This window comes from Glycine max, chromosome 11 (genome assembly GCF_000004515.6).
Source record: "Glycine max cultivar Williams 82 chromosome 11, Glycine_max_v4.0, whole genome shotgun sequence".
Classification (NCBI taxonomy): domain Eukaryota; kingdom Viridiplantae; phylum Streptophyta; class Magnoliopsida; order Fabales; family Fabaceae; genus Glycine; species Glycine max.
In genome coordinates, this window is record NC_038247.2 from 20,428,750 (window position 1) to 20,443,906 (window position 15,157).

Genomic DNA, 15,157 nt, shown 5'->3' on the forward strand with positions numbered 1-15,157 from the left:
TAATTTCAATAAGACATTCAAAACTAATTACCCAGAAATAATATTATTCCGATCAAAATACGTACACACACATCTTTTTCCTTCTAGCTTATGCTCCCAGCTCTTTCAACTCTTGTAAACATTTTTTTTTGGTAAATTTCAAATCTTGTAAACATTTTTTTTGGTGAATTTCAACTCCTGTAAACATGTAACACTAATTATTTTTCTTTGTAAAAATCGAACACTATTCTTTTACTAAAAATCCTTCTTACTCATAAAACGAGACCTTACACTACTTCGTTAATCCCTTGGACTCCCTCACCTTTATGAGCTAAAGAAGTGTAATAATTCAAATGTCTCTTCCAAGCTTCTTCACCATCCCTTCTGCTGCTCATCAATGGCTAAGCCTTGTAGGCATCATTTGGCTCCAGGCCATTAATGGAACAAACACCAATTTCCCTGCTTACTCATGCCAGCTGAAACACCTTTCCATATCCCAAGTGCAGCTCAATAACCTTGCCTTTGCTTCTGATGCAGGGAAACATTTTGGCTGGGTTTTTGGTCTTGTTTCTATTTACATCCCCCTCTGGCTAGTCCTCTTGATTGGTTCAACTCTTGGCTTAATTGGTTATGGTGTGCAATATCTCTTCATAACCAACCATATTTCCTCTTTGTCCTATTGGCATGTGTTCTTGCTAACTTTTCTTGCTGGCAATAGCATATGTTGGATTAACACAGTATGCTATGTTGTCACGATAAGGAATTTCCCATCTCAAGGCCAAGTTGCTGTGGGACTAACAACTAGTTATCAATGGCTAAGTGCAAAGATTTATACTAACATTGTTGATGTTTTTTCTCCACACAAGAAGGCTAGAACCTTTCTCTTCCTTAACTCTCTCTTGCCCTTTATAGTTAGCCTAATAGCAGCTCCTCTAGCCAGAGAAATTGAGAACACAGGTCCTAAGAACATTGATTTTGAGTTTGCTTTATTGTTTGTTATTACAGTTGCCACTGGAATATATGCTGTGATGACCAGCTTGCAATTTGTCACAAGCAAAATGTCCTCACTGGTTATCCGGAATGGTATTCTAGTATCTCTTCTTTTGCCTCCATTAGTCCCAGTTTCTTTCAAGTTCAAGGAACTAGTTGGATCATGGAATACAAAAAGAGAGAGACTAAGAGTCTACAATTTTACTATGGAGAACACCAATAATGAAGTGTCAGAGGATGAAGATAATAGCATAGAAGGTCAAGTGATTGGTGTTAGAGAAGAAATTGGAGAGACGTTGATGCTTAGAAGAATAGATTTCTGGTTGTATTTCTTCATCTACTTTTTTGGAGCAACAATTGGTTTAGTATATCTCAATAACTTGGGACAAATAGCTGAATCCAGGGGTTTCTCTGGTACTTCATCTTTGGTGTCGTTGTCTTCATCTTTTGGGTTTTTTGGCCGTCTCATTCCATCTCTTTCGGACTACTTCTCCAGGTAATGTAGAACCATTGCACATACATTCAATTTCATTTGAAGTACATAATGACTATGTTGGTGTCAGTATATCTTTCTTTTGGGTTATCATTTTACGATAGTCCTGTATTTAACAGATGAATAATTTTCATTAGAAAAAATTTGATTTGACAATTTTTTATGGAATCTTTGTTCTACAATTTTTTTTCTTTCCGTAAGTCTCAAGAATCAATATTTTGCTTAATATGATCGAACTCATTATCATTCAGACTAACATCTTGCTGGTGAGTGCTAGTGTATGTATATCTAATTTCATTATGTAAAAAAACACCTAATTTCATTTTTATTGTAAATAATGAAAGTTTGTGATGTTTTTTCTTTCTAGGTAGCCTAGTTATACTTTGTTATCCGTGTTAATTTTGATTGGAAGTTTATCGACACCACTCTATATGAAAATAGCTTTTATAATATTATTTATCCAAGGAACAGTACATTAAATTTACGTACCTTTACTTAATATCAATTAAAAATCACAAGACAAAATCGATCAGTTCTATAACTCTGCAAACACACTAGATTGAGCAGGGTGTATATTTCAAGTGATTAAATAAAATGTGCGAATATTATAAATCTTCTTATATTTTATTAATTCTTATTAATTGCTACAAGATAAAAAAAAATCACCGAATTGTAATGTGATGTAAATGACTTTTACACCAATAAAAAAAAGTGGTATCAGAATAAGAACACTTTCTCTCTTTTTTTGGATGAATAATATCAATCTTTATTTGGCCAAATCATAATTTTTTTGGGAGAACTACAAAAGTAAACCTATTACGTACCACACCATACAATTCAAATTCTTTCATCGTTAACAAGACACGCACACACCAAGAAATTAAAACCATAACACAGATTAATTGTGACTGGATGAGCATAATGCTCTAGCTTAATTTGCACAATTAATGCTCATTGATTAATTTTCTCCATTAATTTAGTTAACTTTGCGGCAGTTAGTACGAATTTGGCCACTGCTTCCTGTTAAAGGGCTGAGATTTCCCATTTTGACCATGGCACTGGCAAAGTCTGCATAGAAAGTTGAAGAGCTGGTGCTGTAGGTAGTGACCTGAGAATCAGTAGAACCGCCACTAAAAAGTTGCTGATCAGAATGGAGAAGCCCTTTCTTGTTGACTAGGTTCTTGAAATAAGCATTGTCAAATAACACATTGGTGGTGACATCTAGTGGGGAGAGGTTGCTGTCACCATCAGTGCTTGGACAATTTGACTTGGCTGATGTTGCAAAATCTGAATCAATGTTGGTCTCATTGTAGATCCTACCCCGGAAGAATTGGCATTTGGCTTGCCCTGTTGTATGAGCTCCTATATATATATATACACACACAAGTACACGAATTTTAAGATAAGAAAAGATTTTGTTGCATAATCTTAGTTATGAGGTAAATTCATTAAGGGTTTTGCTAACTAATATTTTTAGGATATTAATTAAATAATTAAAAAGAAAAAATATTTATTATGAAAATTATAAGAAAACATAAAAAATTCATACATAATATAATTTTATGCCTTTTAATAAAAAAAGTACTCATTTTAATCTCTTAACTATGCCTTAAGGGTATTGGTTACCTTTTTCCATTAATTAATTAGATGCCAATGGAAGTCTTTGAGAATTGGATTTTATTTATTTTTAATTAAAAAAGTGTTTTGAATTTACCTGAGAGGACTACCATCTCTTTGGAGGTAAACCCCTTATTTGAAAAAGCTGATATGAGATCACTAAGGTCCATTAGAGGGGATGGAATATCGCTAGTGGCAGCCTCTTTACTTGCAGCGGTTGAATCTCTTCTGCCTAACCCTATTGTCCATGATGGACCACCCAACTGAGATAATGAAAATACCAGTCAGTTAATAATACTTCAAATTAATATCTATGCATGTATCTTAATGTGAAAAAGTTGGATTATCAATTACACTAAAAAATTATTAGAAAAGTTAACAAATTAACTCACTTTATCTCAATTTATAATTGAATAAAAATATAAAATTTATTCACATTATCAATATATAGATTATTTACTCTTAAATTAACATAAAATTATAGAAAATATTTGTTATCATGAAATTTTGATGTTTTCCTAAATGATAAGGATTAAAAGAAAATTTCGTTTTAGAGTTTTATCGATAAGTTGCTGGTGTTGAGGGAGATTTTCAAGATATGAATATTTTGTGATAAAAATTTGAAGATGTCTATTAATGTTCCTATTCTACATATTACAAGACATTTTTTTTTTCATTTTAAACATAGAAATACTGATATTTTTACATTACTATATATAGATGGTGATTTTTTTTGTTTATTAATTTATCTTGTTTTTTATATTTCATACTGGTTATTGTATTAAATAAATTAACTTACAGCTACGACAGAATCTCGTGCAGCAACAGCAACAATATCTGCACAGGAAACAATCCCCGGACAAGAACTCTCCAACTGACTTTTGATGTCGTCAATTACATCAAAACCCCTTAAAGAATTCAAATTTGCAGCAGCTGACTTTTCTCCCGTGAAGCTCGAAGTGTCATCTAGAAGAACTGATGCATCACATCCCTACAGGTTTCATTAACAATCAATTGTTGAACACATAATGTGTAATGCATGGAAACTCATACTAGCTAGCTACATTCTATTCCTTGACCAAGTCCAATTTTTATACCATAAGTATTTAAATTTTTTAATTTACAAAAAAGATTAATGTAAAACAATTTTAAAATATTATTTAATATTATGAATTACAATGTATGATAATGTTATTAATTTTTATAATAATTATCATAAAATTCATACTAAAAATATGAGTAAATGATAATATAAAAATTATTTTAAATTATCATCGGTGCTTACTCATTGGACTCTAATAATATTTGATTACATATATTGTGAAGATTATTGCGAATCATGTGGTTTAAGACTATATCTGAATTTCTCCCTATACATGTATAACAAAAACTAATGCATCTAATATCATAGTATTAACGACACACAAATGGAAAAAGGAAACAAGATCTTATAATTACAAAAAAAATCTCAAGTGAGAATCTAAGTTGTTTTTTTTTCCTATATATTTTGTATGTAAGTCATACGTGTGTGAATATACGTGCACTTCATCCATGAGTCAGAGAGTGAAACAGATGAAGAGTGTTAGAGAAGAAAGAACGTACATTAACAAAGCAATCATGGAAATGAAGACGGAGCAAGGATGCCCCCATGCGACGCTCTTTAGCAACTGCACTTTTCACTGCAGATTTTATGGTAGAGAGGGCATTGGGGCATGTTGATGCATAGAAATCTGAAGATAGATCAGCAGAGGCTATGGCAATAAGTAGAGAAAACAAAATAGAGAAGCAAAACACGTTATAACGTAGTGAATAGAAAGTCATTATTATTCAAAATTGCAATTAATCACTAGCACTATAGCGATTAATGAGAAGTTTGCTAGGTCAATTAGTTCAATTTGCACTTGTGTTGTTCTGTGAGTAAACACTGGTCCTCTCGAGCTTAATTTATAGCAAGGCATGCGCGGTCCATTTTGGACATTATTGTGTGATCTGGTTGTGATCAACTTTAATTTGGTCAAATTAACAGAAAATGAAACCCTACTATTCACATGTGTTATTGGGTTCCAACCAAAGTCTCCCATTTTGTTAAATTATTGCATGGTAGTTGCTTATTTCGATGACTAGTGTATGAAACTTTAAGGTAAAGTTAAAGGTAATCGGGGGAAATATATTTCTTATTCTATTGTTAGACTTGAAAAAACGTTTCCAAGCAATGTATTAGTTAATGTATAAGACTTACAAAATAAGTATATCAAGTGTTTTAATAATAGACAATTATATAAATTTGAATGTCACAAAAATTATTTATATTTTAAAGTGATAATATACCAAGAGCTACAGTGTAAATTCACCGGTTGTTGTAGAGTACGGCAGACATACACAAAGAATCTATTTCTCACTTTCATGTAAGTCTTGGCCTAAATTTTGAACTTGGCGGATAAGAAAATAGTTTTTGCACAAGTGTAATAACTTTTTGTTTGCTCCTTTAAATTTGGAGGAATATTTTTAAAATGTCGGTGTACAAAAACAAAGTAAAAACATAAAGTATACTGAGTACTTCTTTAAGCACTCTGGGTTGCATGCTATTCTTCTTGGGATTAGTTATCATTAATTAATTTACTACTATTGGTGAGTTTCTGTAATGTTAGTATTAATTATAAGCATTTGAAAACGAATTAAAGAGAGGGATACTCTGAATATTCCAAATAAAAGTCCCACTTTCAAAATTAAGGTGTAGAAATACTGCAGGGCAATGGCCTATATGAAAAAAAAAAAAAAACTTTTTTAAAATTGAATTTGCTTCAATATGCTTTGACATGTCACGTTGCTTATAGAATGCCAAAGTAGTCCAATTACTAGTTTTTTTTTTTTACTTAATTTATTAAAAGATAACCTAATCCTGAACAAAATAGTCGTAAAGGTAGCTACCAAACTTATATATATAACATTGCTACTATAAAAATAAAAAAACGTGGAGACCAAACGAGGTAGTCATGATATATTTTTTATCACCGCTAAAGGAAAAATAAATACAAGGGCTAGGTGTACATCATTCATAAACTATTACACTTTGGAATGTGAACCTGCGATTAAAGGAATCATATGTTAGTCAACCAAATTATTTCAAAAACTTGGAAACCAAGTTCTGCCAATCTGCCAAACTTTAGAACATTCCACATGTATGATAAAATATTAATAATATCAAAAGTAAACGTTATATATATACATATAAAGGTCCAAAAGGTTCATATTTGAATCTGGTTTGTGAGAAGACCAAGTGGATGGAAGAATATACGTAGCAATATACATATATTAAGTGACTTTTCATGTGTCACACTAGCATATATATTCAATGTCTCATGTGAGGTCCACCATTTGTCCTTTATATGTCTCCTTTGATAAAGATGGAACATTGGTTTATACTTTCCCCATTTGCAAGCAAGTAGCAGCCAAAATGGAAAATAAGGTGAAAGCTAGACGAACCTACGTACCGTTGCCCAACACCCCACTCAACTCGGTTTTTTTATTCAACACTAAACTCATGGTTAACACCTTTCTTTTGGGCATATAGAAGAATAGGGTGATTCATAAATATTACTATCTTACGAACACTTTATCGACATTTATTATTCTTATTTTTTTCTACTTCTCTCTCCCTTTATATTTACAGCATATATTACTTAGAAAAATATTCAATGAATACCCACAATCCTATTAGACACATAGGGAGAGGGAAAGAAAAGAAAAATATAGATTTAATAAGACTTATGATTTAATAGAAAAAGAGAGATAGCAAAAAAATAAAATAAAAGATATTAATGTTGTGTTTAAAATAAAGGATGATTCATGTATCATTATTCTGTGTTACTCATTATACACTTCTCTCTTTATCTTCCTAGATATTGATCAATAATACGGGATCCATGCAACATTTCCTTTTCAGAATGTAGCTATGCAAGTATACAAATGAGTTACTAGCTAGTTAAGTTCTTTCCTAAAATCAGTTAAGTTCTTTCCTTAAATCAGTTATATTAGGTCAAAGAAAGATTAAAAAAATATCAATATATGATTTGTTTCAGTAATATTAGATTTGATCCTCTTAAGCTTTTGAATTTGAATATTGTTAGTAAATGATAATAACACGACTTAGACAAGAGAATCCCACTAAAAATGATATGTTAAATTCTTTGAAAAAAATTAATCATAATAAAGAAAATAGATATTTTATACTAATAACATGAAAAAAGATAAAAATTATGTCTAATGTTCTTCAATATGCAAATTTTTAATCAAATTAGTTTATATATGAGGGATCTCACCGATTAATTAACTGATAAATGAAGTAAACATATAAAGACTAATTTGACCAAATAAATACAAACGAATTGAAGGAACTTGAGTGTAATTATTTTTTCATTCATAGGTTAATATATAATGGACACATGCTACGTATCTTTTAATGAATAGTTTAACTATTCGTCAAAGAGACATATATAATAACAACTCTATAACACACTTTTAAATTTATTAATTAATTTTATTGAAAATCATAAAATTATATAGGCCTCATTTTTTTAAAATCATCATTTATAATTTTGTAGGCTCAAATAATTAAATTTTAATTAACAATAAAGAATTTATTAGAATGAAGTGTTCTAAAGCAGTGTCGCTAGCACTTCTTTTTATCAAATTCATAAGCATCAACAACTAATTACAAAATATACATATATTACTACGAAAAGTGAAGGAAAACATGTAACAAAAATATTAATTTTAAATGGGGCATAACTTACATCAAATCAATTTTATTATTATTATTATTATTAAGTTCTCACACTACTACAAAAGCAGAATTCAACGTCGGTTAAAAACGGTCTTCTACGTCGGTTGAAGACCGTCGTCTGCAACGACGTAGTAAATTCGATTAATTTCAACAACGGTTATGTAAAACCGTCGTAGACATTCTACAATTCTAAGACGGGCTACCGGACAGCCCCGTCTTAGAAATTAAGAAAGACTACGACGGTCATGTGAACATCACCGTCGTAGACACAACCGTGTTCTACGACGGTTATGTCCTAAGGACCGTCGTAGAATGTCCCTGATACTACTACGGTGTAATGCAGACGACCGTCGTAGCTACTTGGGAATTCTATGACGGTCTTGTCCCAAGACCGTCGTAATAGATTGTGAATTCCACTATGAATGGCCTTATTACTACTACGGGGTTCTGCAGACAACCGTCGTAGCTACTTGGGAAGTCTACGATGGTCGTGATCCAAGACCGTCTTAATAGATTGTGAATTCCACTATTATTGGTGAAATATTACTACGGTGTTCTGTCAATGATCGTCGTAGTTATTGTACATTCTACGACGGTCTTGTCCACACGACCGTCGTAATAGATTCTGAATTCTACGATGGTCGTGTCTCATGACCGTTGTAAGATACGGTGAATTCTACTACGGTTACATGGCGGTGACCGACGTAGAAATTTGCAGGTTCTACGAAGGTCGTGTCGAAAGAACTGTCGTAGAAGATTTTTTATGTAGTACAATGGGATGCCTGTTCAAGTTATATATGATACGTGCACAATTGTGTTCTACTACAAGCCAAGCAGCTAAGAAGAAATGTAAAGAACGACAATTGTTGAAACTTGCATATTGGAAGATCAATCGGCCAAAATAACCATGAGCAGCTACAATATTATAGGTTTCTTCCTCTTGACCAAATCTGTAACCTTCATTAGCAGATTCATTTTCTGTGGTTTCCCTGATCAAACAAGAAGTTACCAAGGAACCATGCATAGCACTGAATAGGGAGCCGCCGAATACACCAGCTACACCTAACATGTGAAATGGATGCATAAGAATATTATGCTCAGCCTGAAATACAATCATAAAATTGAAAGTACCTAAAATTCTTAGAGGCATACCATCTGAAAAGCTTCCCTGACCAATAGGATAGATCAAGAAAACAGCAGTAGCGGCTGCAACAGGAGCTGAATATGCAACAGCAATCGAAGGACGCATGCCCAAACGAAAACTAAGTTCCCACTCACACCCCATGTAGCAAGCTACACCAAGTAAGAAGTGTAGAACAATTAGTTCATAAGGACCACCGCTATATAACCATTCATCAACAGATGCCGCTTCCCAAATAGGATAAAAGTGCAAACCTATAGCCGCAGAAGTAGGAATACTGGCAGCAAAACAGTGATGAACATGATCCTAAAAATGGTGACAAATATACATTTAATTAGTCAAATTTAATCATAAGACCACATAATTAAGGAATAAAAACATCATCATAATTACTCATTATTTTAAACTCATTAAATTAGGACAGACAGCTTAATTAAGGATCCCTAGTCACTACTCAGGCATTTCTCTATTGACCTGATTACCTTATAATAAGATCTGTTGAAGGCCATGGTCATCACAGCTTGGTTGATGTGTCCCCCTGTAGCAACAACAACAAACAAACAAACAAACAAACCCATGAGAATTAAGATGGCAATTTAGAGGAACAACAAACTTGCCACAAAGTCAGCAATTCCAACTCTGTAGAAGAATCATGATTTAAGCTGACCTGCAGGTTTAAACAAAGGAGTTGGGGGTACCTACTAGCTTGTAGTCCTTGTCACCACCACCCTGAGCAGAAGTTACCTGTGTTTAAACTCAGCAATTCTAACTTTTAATGTTAAACACACTACAACATTATGATAAACAATTTAGTCCAACTTAAAAAGTTACTTATCAAATATTAAGTCAAACAAAAAGCATAGAGAAAATTAATTTCATTCTAGTTACTTATCAAATATACAACTCAAGTCAAACAAATATTAAGTCATTCAATGTACTGTTCAACGCACACCCACAATTAAGGGCTGGATATAGGAAATTGGTTCCATCCCTACAATTGAAGTTTAATCATAAAATACATATGAAAAAGGAAGACTGCGCATTGTAGTTAAAAATTTTTTTTGCTCAGAATGAAAATTGTTCTTAAGTTATCTAATTTTGTCTTGGTTCGCCTTTCTTCATTTGGATAAAATATGCCGCCCATTTATGTCGGAGTGTGGTCATGGTCTCTTCTGGTATCGGTGATCGATCACAAAACCACTGCACATGTATATATGAAATTAGTAAATCACATTGAATCAGGTCAAAACTAGTGATGTCTAATTACATTAACAAGTAAATCAATAATGACAAACATACGTCAATCCAGCCATCCTTCAATCCACCACTTACAATGCACCATATCCAATTCATAACATAGTATCCACACTCGTAGTTTCCTGTTTGAACTTGACTCTACAGGACATACGCACACACATAAGGTAGTGAATTCAGTCAACGCATGAGTGTAATGACATCCATATGGCATTTTGAATTTAAATAAACATGTACCTTTGCTTCAATCCACTAAGGCCCATGCTGAGGTGGCTTTCCCTCTGCAGTTTTGGTGACTGATTTCATTGCACTATTATAAAAATAGAAAGAAAACACTGAGTGTAGTGCTACAGTATGCATAAGATACTGAATTTGCTTCAGTTGAACAAATGAAAAAAGATCTAAAAAGGGGAAAATACAACAAAGGAGGAAAAATTAGTGTCCTAGATAATATTAAACAAACAAATATCAAAAGATTAACTCAGACTAGCAACTACATCCAAGCCTAACCCTAAGAGTGAATCACACCATTTGCCTCACTCAAACAAGATCAAGGAGACAATAGCAGCCACCATAGCCCAATAACAACCTTACACAACACAAGATACATAAACAGCAACAGGAAGAATTGGAGGATAAAAAAGCTGTGTTCCTTCAAGATTATAACTTAATGTGTTCAAACAATGGTTTTGAATCAAATACTAAAGCCTGTAAGGGAAGTATAGTTAATTTACAAAATATTCATGATTAACACACTTAGAGCATTACACTAACAAGTTAGCCTCTAATTACGAACAACAACTCCAAACAAATTACCTTGCGGCTGAGACTGAAGCACTCTAACTAACCAATATTTTACAACACCAATGGTAAGAATAAGCAAAAACGAAAAATACTATAGCAATAAAAGGATGACGGTTTCAAAAAGTTCAGTGTACTAACTTACACAAAACGATGCTCAATGAAAGTGATGATCTGCCCGTTCAGTCACTGCCCGCAAGGAGGCTGTTCCCAAAGGTCGTTCAGTCAACGCCAGCTAGTCAGCTTCATCAACGACCACTGAAACGCAAAAAAAAAAGAAAAAAAATTACATTTATCAGCTTCAGATTACATAACAACCTAAACAAAAATCACAGTTTCTCTCACAAAACACACAATGTATCTTACCTTATGGAACCAGCTTACAAACGTTAAATACTAAAATGTACACCACGATGTAGAGCACCAACAACAACTAACGACTTGAGACGACAAGGAAGCAGAATTGTCAAATGAATGAACAAATATAACACATGCAAATGAAGGGATACACAAAGAAGACCAAAATGCGGCTTTACCTTTGTCGGCGGCGCCTGCAAACAGAACAACACACGACGGAGAGGAGATGGTGTTTGTCGGAGACAATGCTCTTGGTCGAAGACGATGGTCTGTACGTCTACCTAGCTAGGGCGCCAAAGTAAGAGTATTTCAGACGAAATTTCGACAAAAGAACTCTTACCCCGCGCCAAAGAAAGGGAAAGTAACAACCACGTGCCGGAAACGTGATACAATTACGGATACAACGACGGGTCCTAGCAACAACCGTTGTTGAATGACAACTACGAACAAAACATACAACGACGGTTCTTCGAGTAAACCCATCTTTGTATGTTAACGCATTAAATCACGTGGCCTCCACGTGTAACCACCAACAATACAAAGACGAGTCTTGGGCTAAGACTGCCTTTGTATCTAAATGACAAAGATGATGACGTATTTCTACTTTACCAATACAAAGACGGGTCTTGAGTAAAGACCGTCTTTGTATTTCAACGCCTCCAATCACGTGGCCAACACGTGAACCACCAACAATACAAAGACGGGTGTCGTGTGACGACCGTCTTTGTATTTGAACGCCTCCAATCACGTGGTCTACACATGAAACCATAAACAATCCAAAGACGGGTATCTGGATAAGACCGTCTTTGGAATTTACATCCTCAAATCACGTGGCTGCCACGTGAAAGTTCTAACAAAAACAAAGACGGTCTCACCGGAGCACCGTCTTTACAAAGACGGTTTTTGCCTAACAACCGTCTTTGTAAGTTACCCCATTGCCACAACAGCTACATGTCTACGACGGGTAGCGGCAAACATCGTCGTTCTCATGCCCTTAATTACGAACATGCCACCGGTTCACCTTCTACGATGGTTCTTCGAAACCGTCGTAGAATTCCTGACGTAGAAAGCAACTTTTGTAGTAGTGTCAAATCATATTATGTATTTGTACAAAAAACATCATGTTATGTACAAAAAAACATTCCTGGATCATAATTTGATGAGAACTTCAAGACAAACATAAGAAACTTAATCTAATTTATCTTTTAAAAAAATCATGTATCTCTTGTATCCCATAAAAGAAATTGTTATTTAAAGTATTCTCAGTTTTACTAATATATCTCATTTTTATAATTTATTTTTTCAAAAAATATCATTTTCTCAAAAAGTACTTTTCCAAGTATGTTAAAATTTGAACACTTTTCAAAATGTGTTGAAATTTTAACACATCCTAAAAAAATACTTTACGAAAGCCAATTAAAAAGAAAAAATTGTCTTTGATTAAGTTGCTCTACTTTATGCAACTCATTTTTTCGATTTCTTTAGAAGTAACCCTAGAAAAAAATGTAATTATGAAATTATGGAAGAAGTTGCACGAATATGAATTTTGCAAATGCATCGACACCTCAATCACACTAATAACAAATCTTTCAAGTAAAATAATCTTCAAAATCTTATCCCGTCTGTCTAGCGAAGTCGCTTCTTCTTCGGTTGAGAAGTAATTTTTTTGATGGCGAGAAGGACAACCAAGCGCCCCAGTTCTCCACGATGATGACAGCATCATACACTATTCCAAATAGTGCAAAGGTTGTCCTTAAAGGTAATTAGTGCCTTTTTTTCCCCCTGAAAATTAACTTTCGGAAATACTTTTCGAAATGTGTTAAAATTTTTAATACTTTCGAAAAGTTAAAATTTAACTCGATCATTTCACAAAATAGTTTCCAAAAAGAGGATAGTTTTAGGAATTTTTTTATTAACAAAAATTGGGGGTGTAAATACCAATTGCACCCATGAGATTATTTAATCACATAACAACGGATCTTTAATGCAATCTACCTTTTGACAAAACCGATGTTACCATAATATAGTTAACATCGGTTTTCTTTATAAATCTTATCCCGTCTGTCTAGCGAAGTCGCTTCTTCTTCGGTTGAGAAGTAATTTTTTTGATGGCGAGAAGGACAACCAAGCGCCCCAGTTCTCCACGATGATGACAGCATCATACACTATTCCAAATAGTGCAAAGGTTGTCCTTAAAGGTAATTAGTGCCTTTTTTTCCCCCTGAAAATTAACTTTCGGAAATACTTTTCGAAATGTGTTAAAATTTTTAATACTTTCGAAAAGTTAAAATTTAACTCGATCATTTCACAAAATAGTTTCCAAAAAGAGGATAGTTTTAGGAATTTTTTTATTAACAAAAATTGGGGGTGTAAATACCAATTGCACCCATGAGATTATTTAATCACATAACAACGGATCTTTAATGCAATCTACCTTTTGACAAAACCGATGTTACCATAATATAGTTAACATCGGTTTTCTTTATAAAACCGATGTTGGGTTAAAGATAAATGAAAACCCATCCAGAAGGTTCTCCCCCGTGCACGCTAGCTCAGTCTCAGAAACACAAAAGCCTCTTTCTCCCTTACTACGAAGACATAGAAGGTTACTCTGGTCTCCTCCACACCATCGTTGTCGTTGGGGTTTGTGACCGCTGGGGTTCGTTGGAGTCCGACTTCAGCATTCAACACTAACAGGAACAGTCCATAGTTTCTCAGTCAGGTAATTAATTTCTTGAAATGAGCTTTGTTAAGTTAAACCCTATATTATATGGCCGTTTTTCACCACCCCCATACTCCATAGTTAACCCCCATGCTTCAGACTATCTTACTGTAGTTAGGGTTTGTGTTTGTGCCAAGTAAACTTCAAACGGCTGTAACTTTTGATAGAAATGTCCGTTTTAGGCTCATAATATGTCAAAACACTCGAAATCGAAGGAGGAATCCTTGGGCAAATCCCAAAGGGGATTTGGTCAACTCATTTTTCCAAAAAACACCTCTAAGTAGCTCAAAAATAGGATTTAAGATTCAACCACCCATTTTCCCAAAAGTTTCAAGTTTCAACTTATTTTCTCTTCTTTGGCTTTTGGTTGCTTCTCTGTGGTAGATTTAGTTGCAAGGCATAGGGAATACCTCTTCCTCTACCTTGGTGGTTTGCTTTCTTCTGGGCTATCCATTCATCAATTACACTCTTCAAGTTTGAGGTAACCAACAATGTTGTTCTATTTTTTTTAGTGTGACTTATAAGCTATCAATGTTGTGCTGTTTTATCTTTTAGTGTGACTGATAAGCTATATTATTAAGAGAAACATCATGTATTAGATATATTCTATTCTGGATGATAAGCAAGTAAACCCTAATGTTGAATGATCTTTGTGACACCCTCTACCCTTAAAATTATAACTAACTAATTGAATAAATCATACAAAATTTATTTAAAAGATTATAAACACATAATAATAAAAGAAGGAAAAAAAATATGCAAAATTAATTAATAATTTTTCTTTTTAAACACATTTAATTTAAATCAATTCAAAAGGATAAAGGTTCACATCCACTTAGTGAAAACATAATAGAATTTTTTTTAATAAAAGGTAAGATTATCCCGGCTCAAAACAAGGTCGTCCACTCTAAATAAATAATAAAAAGAAACTAAAGTAGAAAAGTATATCGCAATTATATCATTCAATAAATCATAACATGTGAAAATTATAATATGCGAAGTAAAATCCTATGCCCCAAT

The 15,157-nt window shown here is 33.4% G+C and overlaps 2 protein-coding genes across 2 annotated transcripts; one reads left to right on the forward strand and one right to left on the reverse strand.

Moving 5' to 3' along the window:
- Positions 1-332: 332 nt before the first annotated feature.
- On the forward strand, positions 333-1,469 carry LOC100797596 (protein NUCLEAR FUSION DEFECTIVE 4). The gene has a single exon (XM_006591661.1). The coding sequence runs from the start codon at positions 333-335 to the stop codon at positions 1,467-1,469; it is 1,137 nt and encodes a 378-aa protein (XP_006591724.1).
- Positions 1,470-2,202: 733 nt separating this feature from the next.
- On the reverse strand, positions 2,203-5,064 carry LOC100811634 (cationic peroxidase 1). Its single transcript, XM_003538277.5, has 4 exons — positions 4,682-5,064; positions 3,879-4,070; positions 3,177-3,342; positions 2,203-2,824 (listed from the first exon to the last, which is right to left on the reverse strand). Exons 1-4 carry the CDS (start codon positions 4,898-4,900, stop codon positions 2,439-2,441), a joined length of 963 nt encoding a protein of 320 aa, XP_003538325.1. The 5' UTR covers positions 4,901-5,064; the 3' UTR covers positions 2,203-2,438.
- Between the last annotated feature and the right edge of the window lie 10,093 nt (positions 5,065-15,157).